General features: G+C 47.8%; 1 protein-coding gene across 1 annotated transcript; it reads right to left on the bottom strand.

Annotated features, from left to right (window-relative positions):
* Positions 1-202: 202 nt before the first annotated feature.
* fbxo5 (F-box protein 5) lies at positions 203-11,674 on the bottom strand. Its single transcript, XM_078230633.1, has 4 exons — positions 10,734-11,674; positions 8,296-8,386; positions 6,933-7,082; positions 203-528 (listed from the first exon to the last, which is right to left on the bottom strand). The coding sequence occupies exons 1-4, from the start codon at positions 11,672-11,674 to the stop codon at positions 280-282; spliced, it is 1,431 nt and encodes a 476-aa protein (XP_078086759.1). The 3' UTR covers positions 203-279.
* Between the last annotated feature and the right edge of the window lie 4,509 nt (positions 11,675-16,183).

The following is a 16,183-nucleotide window of genomic DNA, read 5'->3' as shown; positions in this document are numbered from 1 at the left end:
AATTTACCAGGAAACTTTAACATTCTTAAAATGTCTGCATGACGTGTTCATTCTGCAGTTGCAACAACCATTGGCATATATGTATATATATATATATATATTTATAAATTAATTTTAAAAAAGTTTTTAAAGCAAGCTTTCTAGATTTTAAAATAAAACTGTTAAACATTCCCCATAAAACTGTCTGAAAGCACAATTTATCTTTTCTGAAATTCTTTTTCTTCGAATGAACAAAACGTATTTATATTTTACACACACACACACGCTTGCTTTCCTCTGTCATAACCGTTTTAAGTTCTGCTTGCTCTTTTTGCTGCCAGCTTGTGGCTGTAACTGGGACCTTTTCCTGAAACGGCGGCGAGCGCACTCCTTAGAGCCGTGATAGGTATTGAAACAGAGCGAGCAGTAATCGTAGGAGCAGTGCTCGCTGCTGCAGATCGCCCTCTGCTCATAAGACAAAAACCTGGCCAGTGAGCTGCACATAGGGCAGGTCTTGAGGGTCTCCTCAGGCTTGAGTTTCTTCACGAGCTGGGGGTGGGGGAAAAAGAGAGAGAAAAATCACAGTGCGTTTGCTAAGTGCAGGTGGCCACACCCAGGGCAATAATTGCGGCAAGTTTAAAACACAAAACAGACATGAGGACAGCTGGAATTAGTTTAAGTTTACTTATTAGTGTCACAAGTCGGCTTACATTAACACTGCAATGAAGTTACTGTGAAAATCCCTTAGTTGTCACACTCCGGCGCCTGTTCGGGTACATGGAGGGACAATTTAGCACGGCCAATGCACCTAACCAGCATGTCTTTCGGACTGTGGGAGGAAACCGGAGCACCCGGAGAAAACCCACGCAGACACAGGGAGAACTTGCAGACTGCACACAGACAGTGACTCAAGTCTGGATTCGAACCCGAGTCCCCGGCGCTGTGAGGCAGCAGTGCTAACTCCTTTGCCACCGTGGGGAGCAATAGGGAGTCTTTCTTTCAGAACCGCATTCATCCCAGGCAGAATGTTCAGTCTGGTTGGGCTGGACTGGATCCCCACGGACAAGTCCATCCCGCCTCTTGACTTTGAAAATAAAACATCTTCTATAGAACATAAAACATAGAACAGTACAGCACAGAACAGGCCCTTCGGCCCACGATGTTGTGCCAAGCTTTATCTGAAACCAAGATCAAGCTATCCCACTCCCTATCATCCTGGTGTGCTCCATGTGCCTATCCAATAACCGCTTAAATGTTCCTAAAGTGTCTGACTCCACTATCACTGCAGGCAGTCCATTCCACACCCCAACCACTCTCTGCGTAAAGAACCTACCTCTGATATCCTTCCTATATCTCCCACCATGAACCCTATAGTTATGCCCCCTTGTAATAGCTCCATCCACCCGAGGAAATAGTCTTTGAACGTTCACTCTATCTATCCCCTTCATCATTTTATAAACCTCTATTAAGTCTCCCCTCAGCCTCCTCCGCTCCAGAGAGAACAGCCCTAGCTCCCTCAACCTTTCCTCATAAGACCTACCCTCCAAACCAGGCAGCATCCTGGTAAATCTCCTCTGCACTCTTTCCAGTGCTTCCACATCCTTCTTATAGTGAGGTGACCAGAACTGCACACAATATTCCAAATGTGGTCTCACCAAGGTCCTGTACAGTTGCAGCATAACCCCACGGCTCTTAAACTCCAACCCCCTGTTAATAAAAGCTAACATACTATAGGCCTTCTTCACAGCTCTATCCACTTGAGTGGCAACCTTTAGAGGTCTGTGGATATGGACCCCAAGATCTCTCTGTTCCTCCACAGTCTTCAGAACCCTACCTTTGACCCTGTAATCCACATTTAAATTAGTCCCACCAAAATGAATCACCTCACATTTATCAGGGTTAAACGCCATTTGCCATTTTTCAGCCCAGCTTTGCATCCTTTCTATGTCTCTTTGCAGCCTACAACAGCCCTCCACCCCATCCACTACTCCACCAATCTTGGTGTCATCAGCAAATTTACTGATCCACCCTTCCGCCCCCTCCTCTAAGTCATTAATAAAAATCACAAAGAGCAGAGGACCAAGCACTGATCCCTGTGGCACTCCGCTAGCAACCTGCCTCCAATCCAAAAATTTTCCATCCACCACCACCCTCTGTCTTCGATCAGACAGCCAGTTACCTATCCAATCGGCCAACTTTCCCTCTATCCCACACCTCCTCACTTTCATCATAAGCCGACCATGGGGGACCTTATCAAACGCCTTACTAAAATCCATGTATATGACATCAACTGCCCTACCTTCATCAACACACTTAGTTACCTCCTCAAAAAATTCTATCAAATTTGTGAGGCACGACTTGCCCTTCACGAATTCGTGCTGACTATCCCGGATTAATCCGCATCTTTCTAAATGGTCGTAAATCCCATCCCTAAGGACCTTTTCCATCAATTTACCAACCACCGAAGTAAGACTAACCGGTCTATAATTACCAGGGTCATTTCTATTCCCTTTCTTAAACAGAGGAACAACATTCGCCATTCTCCAGTCCTCTGGCACTATCCCCGTGGACAGCGAGGACCCAAAGATCAAAGCCAAAGGCTCTGCAATCTCATCCCTTGCCTCCCAAAGAATCCTAGGATATATTTCATCAGGCCCAGGGGACTTATCGACCTTCAGTTTATTCAAAACTGCCAGGACATCCTCCCTCCGAACATCTATTTCCTCCAGCCTATTAGCCTGTAACACCTTCTCTTCCTCAAAAACATGGCCCCTCTCCTTGGTGAACACTGAAGAAAAGTATTCATTCATCACCTCGCCTATCTCTACTGACTCCATACACAAGTTCCCACTACTGTCCTTGACCGGCCCTAACCTCACCCTGGTCATTCTTTTATTCCTCACATAAGAGTAAAAAGCCTTGGGGTTTTCCTTGATCCGACCCGCCAAGGACTTCTCATGTCCTCTCCTAGCTCTCCCAAGCCCCTTTTTCAGCTCATTCCTTGCTAACTTGTAACCCTCAATCGAGCCATCTGAACCTTGTTTCCTCATCCCTACATAACATAGAACATAGAAAGCCACAGCACAAACAGGCCCTTCGGCCCACAAGTTGCGCCGATCACATCCCCGCCTCTAGTCCTATCTATAGCCCTCAATCCCATTAAATCCCATGTACTCATCCAGAAGTCTCTTAAAAGACCCCAACGAGTTTGCCTCCACCACCACCGACGTCAGCCGATTCCACTCACCCACCACCCTCTGAGTGAAAAACTTACCCCTGACATCTCCTCTGTACCTACCCCCCAGCACCTTAAACCTGTGTCCTCTCGTAGCAACCATTTCAGCCCTTGGAAATAGCCTCTGAGAGTCTACCCTATCCAGACCTCTCAACATCTTGTAAACCTCTATCAGGTCACCTCTCATCCTGCATCTCTCCAGGGAGAAAAGACCAAGCTCCCTCAACCTATCCTCATAAGGCATGCCCCCCAATCCAGGCAACATCCTTGTAAATCTCCTCTGCACCCTTTCAATGGCTTCAACATCTTTCCTGTAATGAGGTGACCAGAACTGCGCGCAGTACTCCAAGTGGGGTCTAACCAGAGTCCTATAAAGCTGCAGCATTATCTCCCGACTCCTAAACTCAATCCCTCGATTAATGAAGGCCAGTACGCCGTACGCCTTCTTGACCGCATCCTCCACCTGCGAGGCCGATTTAAGAGTACTATGGACCCGGACCCCAAGGTCCTTCTGATCCTCTACACTGCTAAGAATGGTACCCTTCATATTATACTGCTGCTTCATCCCATTGGATCTGCCAAAATGGATCACCACACACTTATCCGGGTTGAAGTCCATCTGCCACTTCTCCGCCCAGTCTTGCATTCTATCTATGTCTCGCTGCAACTTCTGACATCCCTCCAAACTATCCACAACACCACCTACCTTGGTGTCGTCAGCAAACTTACCAACCCATCCCTCCACTTCCTCATCCAGGTCATTTATGAAAATGAAAAACAGCAAGGGTCCCAGAACAGATCCCTGGGGCACTCCACTGGTCACTGACCTCCATGCAGAGAAAGACCCCTCCACAGCCACTCTCTGCCTTCTGCAGGCAAGCCAGTTCTGGATCCACAAGGCGACAGCCCCTTGCTTCCCTCTTCCTTTTCACAAGACATTCCAATCTCTTTCGTGAACCATGGTTCCCTCACTCGGCCATTTCCTCCCTGCCTGACAGGGACATACCTATCAAGGACACCCAGTATTTGTTCCTTGAAAAAGTTCCACTTTTCATTAGTTCCTTTCTCTGACAGTTTCTGTTCCCAACTTATGGCCCCTAATTCTTGCCTAACCGCATCATAATTACCTCTCCCCCAATTGTAAACCTTGCCCTGCCGTACAGCCCTATCCCTCTCCATTGCAATAACAAAAGACACCGAATTGTGGTCACTATCTCCAAAGTGCTCTCCCACAACCAAATCTAACACTTGGCCCGGTTCATTTCCCAGTACCAAATCCAATGTGGCCTCACTTCGTCGGCCTATCCACATATTGTGTCAGGAAACCCTCCTGCACACACTGCACAAAAACTGCCCCATCCAAACTATTTGACCTACAAAGGTTCCAATCAATATTTGGAAAGTTAAAGTCCCCCATGACAACTACCCTGTGACCCCCCACACCTATCCATAATCTGCTTAGCAATTTCTTCCTCCACATCTCTATTACTATTTGGGGGCCTATAGTAAACTCCTAACTAAGTGACCGCTCCTTTCCTATTTCTAACCTCAGCCCATATTACCTCAGTGTGCAGATCCCCCTCGAAGTGCCTTTCCGGAGCCGTTAAACTATCCTTGATTAACAATGCCACTCCTCCACCTCTTTTGCCAACTTCCCTACACTTACTGAAACATCTATACCCCCTGAACGTCCAACAACCATTCCTGTCCTTGTTCTACCCACGTCTCCGTAATGGCCACAACATCGTAGTCCCAAGTACCAATCCACGCCCCAAGTTCATCTACCTTGTTCCGGATGCTCCTTGCATTGAAGTAGACACACTTCAACCCACCTTCCTCTCTACCGGTACCCACCCTTGACCCTGATACCTTCCCCAATACCTCACCACCCTCACGACTTCTGGACTGCAACTCCTTTTCCCACTCCCCAGACAAATTAGTTTAAACCCCCCTGAAGAGCCGTAACAAATTTCCCTCCTAGGATATTGGTGCCCCTCTGGTTCAGGTGCACCCCGTCCTGTTTGTACAGGTCCCACCTTCCCCAGAATGTGTTCCAATTATCCACATATCTGAAACTCTCCCTCCTACACCATCCCTGCAACCACATGTTTAACTGCACTCTCTCCCTGTTCCTCAACTCGCTATCACGTGGCACCGGCAACGTACCAGAGATGACCACATGTTTTGTCTTGGCTCTCAGCTTCCAGCCCAGCTCCAGAAATTTCTGTTTTAAATCCCCGTCCCTTCTCTTACCTACGTCATTGGTACCAATGTTTACCACGACTTGTGACTGTTTCCCCTCCCCCTTCAGAATCCGGAAAACATGGTCTAGAACGTCACGGACCTTGGCATCCAGTCGGCAACATACCATCCGTGAGTCTCTTTTGCTGCCACAGAACCTCCTATCTATCCCTCTAACTAACGAGTCCCCAATAACTATTGCCCTCCCGCTCTGCCCCTTACCCTCCCAAGCCACAGAGACGGACACAGTGCTGGAGATCCTCTCACTGCGGCTCCCCACTGGTATGTCATCCCCCTCAACCGTATCCAAAGCGGAATACTAGTTGCTAAGGGGAACGACCACAGGGGATCCCTGCATGGACTGCTTCCTCCCAGCCCCTCTCACCGTCACCCATCTGTTTTCATTCCTCGGAGTAACTGTATTCCTAAAGCTTCTGTCTATGGTCCCTAATGATCCCAAGTTCATCCAACTCCAGCTCCAGTTCCCTAACACGGTTTTGGAGGAGCTGCAGATGGGTGCACTTCCCACAGATGTAATCAGCAGGGACACTGTCGTCGTCCCTCACCTCAAACATAGTGCAAGAGGAACATAGCACTGCCTGCACACCCATCCCCTCTAGATACCTTGCCAGTACCAGGTAGAAACAGCAAAAATGAATTAAACTCACCCCTGCTCGCCCTTTCTGCCGAAGCCCTGTGAGCCAAAGCCTTATAGTTCACACTCTGCTTCCCACACACTCCACAGCCCGCTCCCGACGCTGCCCGCTGTATACTGCAGCCTACCTTTTCTCTTTGTAAAACGAGGCAACTCCATCTATAACTGTGAGGAACTGATTCTTAATTTGTACAGGGACCAGATCAGACTCCCTCTGGAGTTGGAGGAGAGTAGAGGGCAGATTCACCAGATTGATGCTGGGGTGCAATGGGTTAATAATGATGCATGCACTCAGACTCGCATTTCCTCGAGTTTAGACAACAGGGGTGATCTGACTAAGGTCTTTAAAAATAACCAAGTGGTTTGATGGGTTAGAGAGATAGAGAGAAACGTTTATCTGGTGGAAAAGATCAGAACAAGGGAATATAATGGCACGGTGGCACAGTGGTTCGCACTGCTGCCCACAGCGCCAGAGAACCAGGTTCAATTCCCGGCTTGGGTCACTGTCTGTGTTGAGTTTGCACATTCTCCCCATGTCCGCGTGGGTTTCCTCGGCGTGCTCCAGTTTCCTCACACAGTCCAAAAGACGTGCTGGTTAGGTGCCCCATTGGCCGTGCTAAATTCTCCCTCAGTGTACCCGAACAGGTGCCGGAGTGCGGCGACTAGGGGATTTTCACAGCAACTTCATTGCAGTGTTAATGTAAACCTACTTGTGACACTAATAAATAAATTTAAAATAATTTTAATATGAGTGCCGAGTGGAGCAATGAGTGAAATCAGGAAGAACTTCATTACAAAAAGGGTAGTGGAAAATTAAGTTACCTGTTGGTTCCGCATCCAATTTTTGGAACTGGGTTTGAGCTTGGCAGGGCTGGAGGCCTGAATCGAGCTTTTCTGAGGGGAATTTGTGCCCACACGTTGCACAGCAGTCAGTGCTCCTCGGGAAACTGTGTACCTGTCAGCAGCCGACATCTAACAATGTGTGGAAAAGAAAATCACTGGTTAAAACAAAATGGCAAAAACACAACAGGTTGAAGAGCGTCCGGAAAATTGAATACAAGTATGGAAGAGCATTAGGAACAAGAGGAGGCCATTCAGCCCCTCCAGACTGTTTTGTCTTTTAATCAGAATAATCTTTTACACCAATTCCATTTGCTTTTGCTCAACAAAAATTGGTCAACTTCAGCCTGGAACACTCCAATTAACTCCCCAGAATCCATAACCTCTTGAGGGAGAGAGTTCCAGATAGTCACCACTCTTTGTGTGAAGCAGTGCTTCCTGGCGTCACTCCTGAACAACCTGCCTCTGACTCCGGGCCTCCTCCGCCAGGGGAAGTAGTCCCTATTAACTCCCATTAATACTTTGAACACCAATCGTTTTGGCCAACCAAGTAAACTAAATCAACTTAATGAGGCGATCAAAGGAGCAGCTCCCAAAAGGAGGGGAAACGCCTGAAACAAAGGACAAAGTGGAAAGGAAACTTAAAACATCAAATTAAAATGTGATTAGATAATGCACCCCCAGTCCCTGCGGTGTCCAGCGGGCACGGAAAGCATTAACACTGCCCCTCGGACACCGCATGCTCCCTCCCCAGGAACACCCAGCCGCGAATATAGCCGCCATAGAGGGGCAGGCAGTCGGGTTGAATGACCCCCTTGGTCGCCCGCTGCCTGGACTTGTAGATGGCAAGCTTTGCCAGGCCCAGAAGCAGGTACACGAGGAGGCTTTGCCCCTTCTCTGCCTTCCCTCCGCACCAGGTGGAACATCTTGATCAGATTATTTCTTAATCTTCTAAACAAGCAAATACTAGCCAATCATACTATTGGGGTGGGGCAGGCTATGAATGAATGAGGAGATGAGGATTATAAACTCATGTCCAATAAACAGAGAACCTGTGACCCACCCAGTCACTCATTGTTCATAGTTAAACAACCTGACAAAATTATGATTGGCCATTTGAGCAAATGCTCAAACCTCTACAGCGACCACCTGGAAATATCACTGTATCCCCTGGATTCTATCCCAAAGCCCTTGTAACTGTACCAGAGGAATCTCTTTTCTCCCCCCCACCCGCCCCCCTCGTCGTTGCCACATTGTGGAGCAGTCTACCAAGGTTTGCCCATCAACTCTACCAGTGTTTACCAGGATTCCCAGTTTGAAAAGGAAGTGAAGAAAAATGACCTACTCTTTCTGAGTGAGAAACCTCCTTCAAGAACTGCCTTCGTGTTTTATTGCCAAAAATAATCCTCTTCCAAGTCTTGCTCACCTTGGCACATCTGTTGAGAAAGAACAACGAAAGTCATGGTTTCAGCTACTGTAACTTTACAAATAAAACTGTGGCTTCATAAGGGGGAGATCATATCTAACAAACTCGATTGAGTTTTCCGAGAAGGTGAATAGGTGTGTAGATGAGGGCAGTGCATTTGATGTAGTCGACATGAATTTCAGTAAAGCTTGACAAGGTCCCATACGGGAGACTGATCCATAAGGCAAAAGCCCATGGGATCCAAGGCAATTTGGATCCAAAACTGGTCTAGTGGCAGGAGGCAGAGGTGATGGTTGAAAGTTGTTTTTGTGACTGGAAGCCTGTGTCCAATAGTGCACCACAGGGGTCAGTGCTGGGTCCCTTGTTGTTTGTATTATGATCTAGACGTGAATGTAGGGATTATGATCCGTAAGTTCGCATGAAAATTGGTGGTGTGACAAAGAGAGGTGGAAAGCCTTAGATTACAGGATTATATAGACGGGCTGGTCGGATGGGCAGAACAGTGGCAAATGGAATTGAATCGTGAAAAGTGAGGTGATGCATTTTGGGATGACTAACAAGGCAAGGGAATACACAATGAACTGTAGGACGCTGGTAAGTACAGAGGATCAGAGGAACCTTGGGGTGCATTTCCAAATGTCTCTCAAGGCAGCAGGATAGGTGAATAAAGTGGGTAAGAAGGCATATGGGGTATTTGCCTTTATTAGCTGAGACATAGAATATAAGAGCAGGGAGGTTATGTTGGAGCTGTATAAAATGCTTATTAGGTCCCAGCGAGAGTACTATGTGCAGTTCTGGTCACCACATTATAGGAAGGAAGTCATTGCACTAGAGAGGGTGCAGAGGAGATTTACCAGGATGTTTCCTGGGCTGGCGTTTTTCAGCTATGAGGAGTTAGGCTGGGGTTAGTTTTCTCTGCTCTAAGGAAAACGAGGGGGGAACCTGATGGAAGTGTAGAGGTTGGACAGGAACTCCCTCTATACCGTCCCATTATCTACCCTCAGATAATACCTCCTTACCATGGCATCACCATGGTATCAATGACAACATAAGACATAACTTCACTGGATTTAATGACTAGTCTCAACAAGCTTGCGCCCATTAGCCCAGCTCCAACAAAGTGTGAACCCTCTCTGAGTAAAGAGATTTCTCCTGAATTCTCTGCTGCATCTATTATTGATGATCTAACATTTATGGCCCCTAGTTCTGGTCTTGCCTGCGAGTGGATGCATTGCTTCTCCATCCACTTGATGATACCCTTTCACAATCTTAAAAACCAGTCATGCTATCCCCAGGAAACGTAAAGGAGAACATACTCCTGTCTACATCAATGGGGACGAAGTAGAAAGGGTCGAGAGCTTCAAGTTTTTAGGTGTACAGATCACCAACAACCTGTCGTGGTCCCCCCATGCTGACACTACAGTTAAGAAAGCCCACCAACGCCTCTACTTTCTCAGAAGACTAAAGAAATTTGGCACGTCAGCTACGACTCTCACCAACTTTTACAGATGCACCATAGAAAGCATTCTTTCTGGTTGTATCACAGCTTGGTATGGCTCCTGCTCTGCCCAAGACCGCAAGGAACTACAAAAGGTCATGAATGTAGCCCAATCCATCACGCAAACCAGCCTCCCATCCATTGACTCTATCTACACTTCCCACTGCCCTGACAAAGCAGCCAGCATAATTAAGGACCCCACGCACCCCGGACATTCTCTCTTCCATCTTCTTCCGTTGGGAAAAAGATACAAAAGTCTGAGGTTACGTACCAACCGACTCAAGAACAGCTTCTTCCCTGCTGCTGTCAGACTTTTGAATGGACTTACCTTGCAACACCCGAGCTATGATTGTAACACTACATTCTGCACTCCTTTCCTTCTCTATGAATGGTATGTTTTGTCTGTATAGTGTGCAAGAAACAATACTTTTCACTGTATGTTAATACATGTGACAATAATAAATCAAATCAAATCAGTGTTTGGGTTTTGAAATGTAACCAGTCTGATCGACACGTCTGACTTTCTGTAGCCATGTGACTATGCCGTGACACTGCCTCTGTAGGCAAACATCTCAGGAAGTTTAATATAGCCTCTCGCTTTACTGATGAAGTCTGCTTTTATGAGAACACTCAGCTTTCTCTTTTTTGGCTATAAGATTCACAGCTTGTTCAGCCTTTGATAATGAATCTAACTTCTTCGATCAGGCATCATCCTTGCAATCATTTGTAATTTTGCCAATGCCTCCATATCCCTTGTGGAGACCACAACTACTCAGTGCTCCATGTGTTACCTAACCAATGTTCGATACAGCACACTGCACAGGGATTAGGTAGGAGTAAACTGGTACATGAAACTTACATCAGGAGGTCAGTGGGAGGCAGATACCCCTGGATTTTTTTCAGAAGTGCAGGGACTCCGCTGTGTAAAAGCTCTTTACAAATGTCCACATATTCTAGCCCCATCTTCTTGCCGATGAGTTTCTTGACATTACAGTTTTGCCCCTGTATCGTTTCCTTCTGTTTGCCTTTTTCACGATCCACAGCTTGGCAGGCTGCCCACCCAGCCTCCAGGGCTGGCAGCATTTTCCACTCGGCAGGCACACAGCTTTTCTCAGGTGGGCCTACAGCTTTCTCCTCGAGTTTGAGATTCGCCACCACACTGTGTGCACTGGACAAGGTTGTGGGATCTTCCATCTCCTTCCCCAAAGTCCAGTTCCAAGGCTGCTCTCCAGTGCATTCTCGGCCTTCAGATGAGTTCCCAGCTTGGTGATTGCCATCTGGAACAAGCTGCTCTTCTTTCTCAACCAAGAGAGAGGGCTGATTCAGTGGAGACAGATAACTACTGTCCCGAGACAGGTAGCCACTGTCCCGAGAGAGGTAGCCACTGTCCCGAGAGTGGTAGCCACTGTCCCGAGAGTGGTAGCCACTGTCCCGAGAGTGGTAGCCACTGTCACGAGAGTGGTAGCTACTGTCCCGAGAGTGGTAGCCACTGTCCCGAGAGTGGTAGCCACTGTCCCGAGACAGGATGTGGTTACAATCAGAAGAGTCACAAAAACATCCTGGTGGTTTAAGATGAGGGTTTGCTTTGGGGGTCTCAGTGCCACTCAGTTCACCCACAGCAGAGGATGTGACTGTGAAGTCTGCAGACTCTGAGTTGTGGCAGTGGTGCAGACAATCTGAGTCATGCTGAAGGCTGCTCTTCATCCTGCGGCATGTCTCCACCTTCTCTACATCACCGGTACTGCTGACCGCACAGGCCTGAAAGGTGGTCGAGAGCCTGGCAGAGCTTCTGCGCTTCATGTCAAAGGGATGTGGTCGTCACAATCTTCCTGGCTGTTTCTCACAACACTGAAACTGAAAATAAATTTTATTTTAAATAAATACGTCATTTAAAACCTGATTGAGAGAAAATCAACTAACTGTTCGTCCAATGCGGAGTTAATTAGAGATGACCAATCGTAGCTCAAAGTTTGGGATAATTCATGAAATGAGAATGTGGCTCAGGGGTTAGGACTCTAAGCCAGACACACAAACATATCGGGTGTGATCTTACCGACCGCTCACACCACCTGTGTGCAGCGAGGTCGGAGAACTTGGCGCCCAGCCAGGACTTTGTTCACTGCACTAGAATGAGCAAATCCCGCCGGCGTGAATGGCCGTAACATTCTGGCCATAATAAAGACTGAACACGTCAGTGCAGTACTGAAGGAGTGCTGCACTGTTGGGGTGCCATCTTCTGCACAATAGGTTAGATCAAGGCCCTCTCAGGTGGATGTAATAGATCTCATGGCTATTGAGAAGCAGGAGTTCTCCTGGTGTCCAGGGGAGCACACAGGGTGATACTAGCATAGGCGATTAAAATGTGGTCAAATAGGCAAGTCAAAAGGAGCATCTGATCAGGAGAAAAGTGAGGGGGTGGGACCTGAGGCCATTCAGCCCATCGAGTCTGCACCGACTCTGACAGAGTATCTTACTTAGCACGCCTCCCCCGCCCCCAACACCCACGTATTTACCCCGCTAACTTACACATCTTGGGACACTAAGGGGCAATTTAGCATGGCCAATCCATCCAAACTGCACATCTTTGGACATACCCCCAAATCCCCAGACATACCCCTAGGTCCCCCACACAAACAACACCCACACACACACAAATCCCTAGACAGATCCCCAGACCTCTCCGATCCCCAGACAGAAAGACCCCAACGCCCTTAGACCCCCACCCCAGATCCACACGCCCCTCCGACCACACGTCTTCCTTCACTCAGAGCTAAACTACTCAGGACTTGATCTCACCCGGGACTGGATCCCTCCCTCCCCGGGCTGGATCTCTCTCTCTCTCTCACCGGGCTGGATCCCTCTCTCACCGGGCTGGATCTCTCTCTCTCTCGCCGGGCTGGATCCCTCACTCGCCGGGCTGGATCCCTCTCTCACCGGGCTGGATCTCTCTCTCTCTCGCTCGCCGGGCTGGATCCCTCTCTCTCTCGCCGGGCTGGATCCCTCTCTCGCCGGGCTGGATCCCTCTCTCGCCGGGCTGGATCCCTCTCTCTCTCGCCGGGCTGGATCCCTCTCTCACCGGGCTGGATTCCTCTCTCTCTCGCCGGGCTGGATCCCTCTCTCGCCGGGCTGGATCCCTCTCTCTCTCGCCGGGCTGGATCCCTCTCTCACCGGGCTGGATTCCTCTCTCTCTCGCCGGGCTGGATCTCGGCTCTGGTGAAAAAGGCGCTGAAATTCAGCCGCCACCGCTTCAAAATCTTTGAATTTCCTGCCTAACTTTTCTGATTGGCTGCAGTGCCATCCAATCATCATTGTAACAGTCGAACCAGCCAATCAGGAGAAAGCAGACCCGGAAGCCGCGAACCTTTGAAAAGTTTTAAAAGTTAAATGAAAGATGCAGCTTTCGGAGCGGCAGAGTCAGCCTGGGCGTTAACTTGCTGATTCACAATTTATTATTTTCCCTGAGACTTCACCAGTCCTGGTGTCACATTTGATCCCAAGATGGGATTCTGACCACCAATCACGAACTGATAAGTTGCTCTTTTTTTTAGGGCTGTGGCTTCAAACATCTTTCCTGCTATTCTCAGGATGAATAAATACAGCAGGGACTTGAGTCTAGTACGAGTTAGTTGTCACTCATTGTCTTGGCTGCAGTACAGAAAGTCATTTGGTTTTAATGCACATCTTCCTTGCCTGCAGTCTGTTGCGGTTTCTGTTTTAAAACCTGTGCAAATTCATTTTGTTGTGAAAGACAAAACATCGACATAATTCTCTCCAAAATCTTAGCCATGGATAAGTTCCAAGTTATGCCAGGGGACATCAAACAGATAAAATAGGGGAAACTTGGGAAGGGAGAAAGAGATCCTCAGGAGTCTTTTTCAAGGCATGTGACAGCTAGTGTACAAATTGATCTTGGAAGAGTATCCCAGAGACCTGGTGACTGATGGTTCCGTCTTCGATGGGCAAAATGAAAATTGGAGTGAGAACTTTAAATAGGAGAAGACAGGAATTTTCCTTGCACAATAGCAGCACTGCTGCCTCACAGCACCAGGAACCCGGGTTCAATTCCGGCTTTGGGTGAGTGTCTGTGTGGAGTATGCACATTCTCCCCGTGTCTGCGTGGGTTTCCTCCCACACTCCAATGATGTGCAGGGTAGGTTGATTGGCTGTGCTAAATTGCCCCTTGGTGTCAGGGGGATTAGCAGCGTAAATATGTAGGGTTACAGGGATAGGGCCTGGGTGGGATAGTTGTAGGTGCAGTTTCGATTGGCCGAATGGGCTCCTTCTGCACTGTAGGGATTCTAAGACTGCTGATTTCTACCTCCATAACTTTACCTGAGTGCTCACCGTTGCTGAAACCCACTGTGATATTTGTTACTTCTGGACAGCGCTTTTAGAGAGGGAGCTCCAGGAATTTGACCCAGCGACAGTGAAGGAACGGCAATATATTTCCAAAGCAGGCTGGTACATGGTTTGGAGGAGATTTAGCATTTGGTGGTGTTCCCACACATCTGCTGCCAAGTCCTGTTCACACCTCCCTCCGCCCCCCCCCCAAATCAGTATTTAATCAGTAATTACCATTGTGCTATTTGACCACATGTGCCCAAAGATCTGTGGATTGAGAATCAACCTGTTCTCGCAACCCTCAGCAAATGTCATCCTCGAATCGAAGGACTGCCAATGATGACGACAATGCTATTTGACCATGGGGGTCAGCACATCATAGCCAAACTTGGGATGTTGTCTTCACATCACATGGAGCAGTGATCCCTGGACAGGGGCAGCAAGAACATCCACCAGATTGCCACCTCTTCAACTCAGGGCACAGAGCCATGAATAAGGACTGGATCATCTTCAAACCAGAAGTAGGTTTTAGTTGAGAGGGTTGAGGGATGCTAGCTTGGGACTGAAACAGGAGTTAACAGTCATAGGTAGAAGTCCTACACTGCAGTCTTTCAGAAGAAATATCTGTCATCTCAAGTGGATATAGAAGATCTTACAGCACCTTGTGGAAGATCAGAGTGGTTTTCCCAAAACCCTGCTCATAATTATCCAACAAACACCATCTGTTGATTTACATTGACATTTTCTAAGGCCTGTGTATGAGTTCTTACCATGTGTAAATTGGCTCTCGCGTCTCCTACTTTATAACAGTGACAACACTTGAAACATGTGGGATGGCACGGTGGTTAGCACTGCTGCCTCACAGCTCCAGGGACCCGAGTTTGATTCCCGGCTTGGGTCACTGTCTGTGTGGAGTTTGCACGTTCTCTCCGTGTCTGAGTGGGTTTCCGCCGGGTGCTCCGGTTTCCTCCCACAGTCTGAAAGATGTGCTGGTTAGATGCATTGGCCATGCTAAATTCTCCCTCAATGTACCTGTGTGCCAACTTGGGGATTTTCACAGTAACTTCATTGCAGTGTTAATGTAAGCCTACTTGTGACTAATAAATAATAAACTAAACTAAGTACTGAATTGGTTGTGAGATGCTCACTTTTTACTGCCGCACAAGCTGCTTTCAGGACTGCAGTAACGGTACGTTGAAGTGGCAGATAGCAGCACATCCTCAATGTGAGAACACCACACTAACACAGTAAAGAAAGAAGTCTTGCATTTCTATAGCACCTTTCACCACCTCGGTATATCCCAAGGTGCTTCACAGACAATTGCATACTATTCAAATACTCACTGTTTGATGTGTGACTGGGAGATGGGGCTTTGGTCCATTTTCAGACACTCAGCTGCTGTCGTTCTCTGGCACTTACCAATAGTCAGCCACATTTAGTCAGGTGATCACAACACAGCTCCGTGCTTTCCACAGCAGCTCAGCACGGTTGAATTATTTTCAGGGGTTGCTGGACAGAGAGGAAACGACCACAGATACCCCCTCTCTCTTCACATCCATCCAGCATCTCCAATCCATGAAAGTGGCCTCAGCACCCAACAGCACTGGAACCTGGCATTTCCTGCCCTATATTGCTTCAGTATCCCAATGGGATCATAGGAGGCACTCATTCATTCCAGTTTATTTAGATCCCAACAATAACTTGCATTTATATAGCACCTTTAACACAGGAAAACATCCCAAAATACTTTCCACAAGTTTCATTCTAGAATTATTCAATTGGCAGTGAGTCACATTGAATAGGTAGGTAGGTTTTAAGGAGTATCTTAAAGGAGGGAAGCAAGGTGGAGAGGTTTAAGGATGGAATTTCAGGGCTCAGGCCCCAGGAAGCTGAAGGCATGGCTGCAAATGGTGGTTTAAAATCAGAATGCTCCAGATGTCACCACTGGAGGAGTGCAGAGGTCGCACA

Source organism: Mustelus asterias, chromosome 15, assembly GCF_964213995.1.
Source record: "Mustelus asterias chromosome 15, sMusAst1.hap1.1, whole genome shotgun sequence".
Classification (NCBI taxonomy): Eukaryota; Metazoa; Chordata; class Chondrichthyes; order Carcharhiniformes; family Triakidae; genus Mustelus; species Mustelus asterias.
The sequence above is the reverse complement of the archived record's forward strand: the minus strand, read 5'-3'. Positions and strand labels throughout refer to the sequence as shown.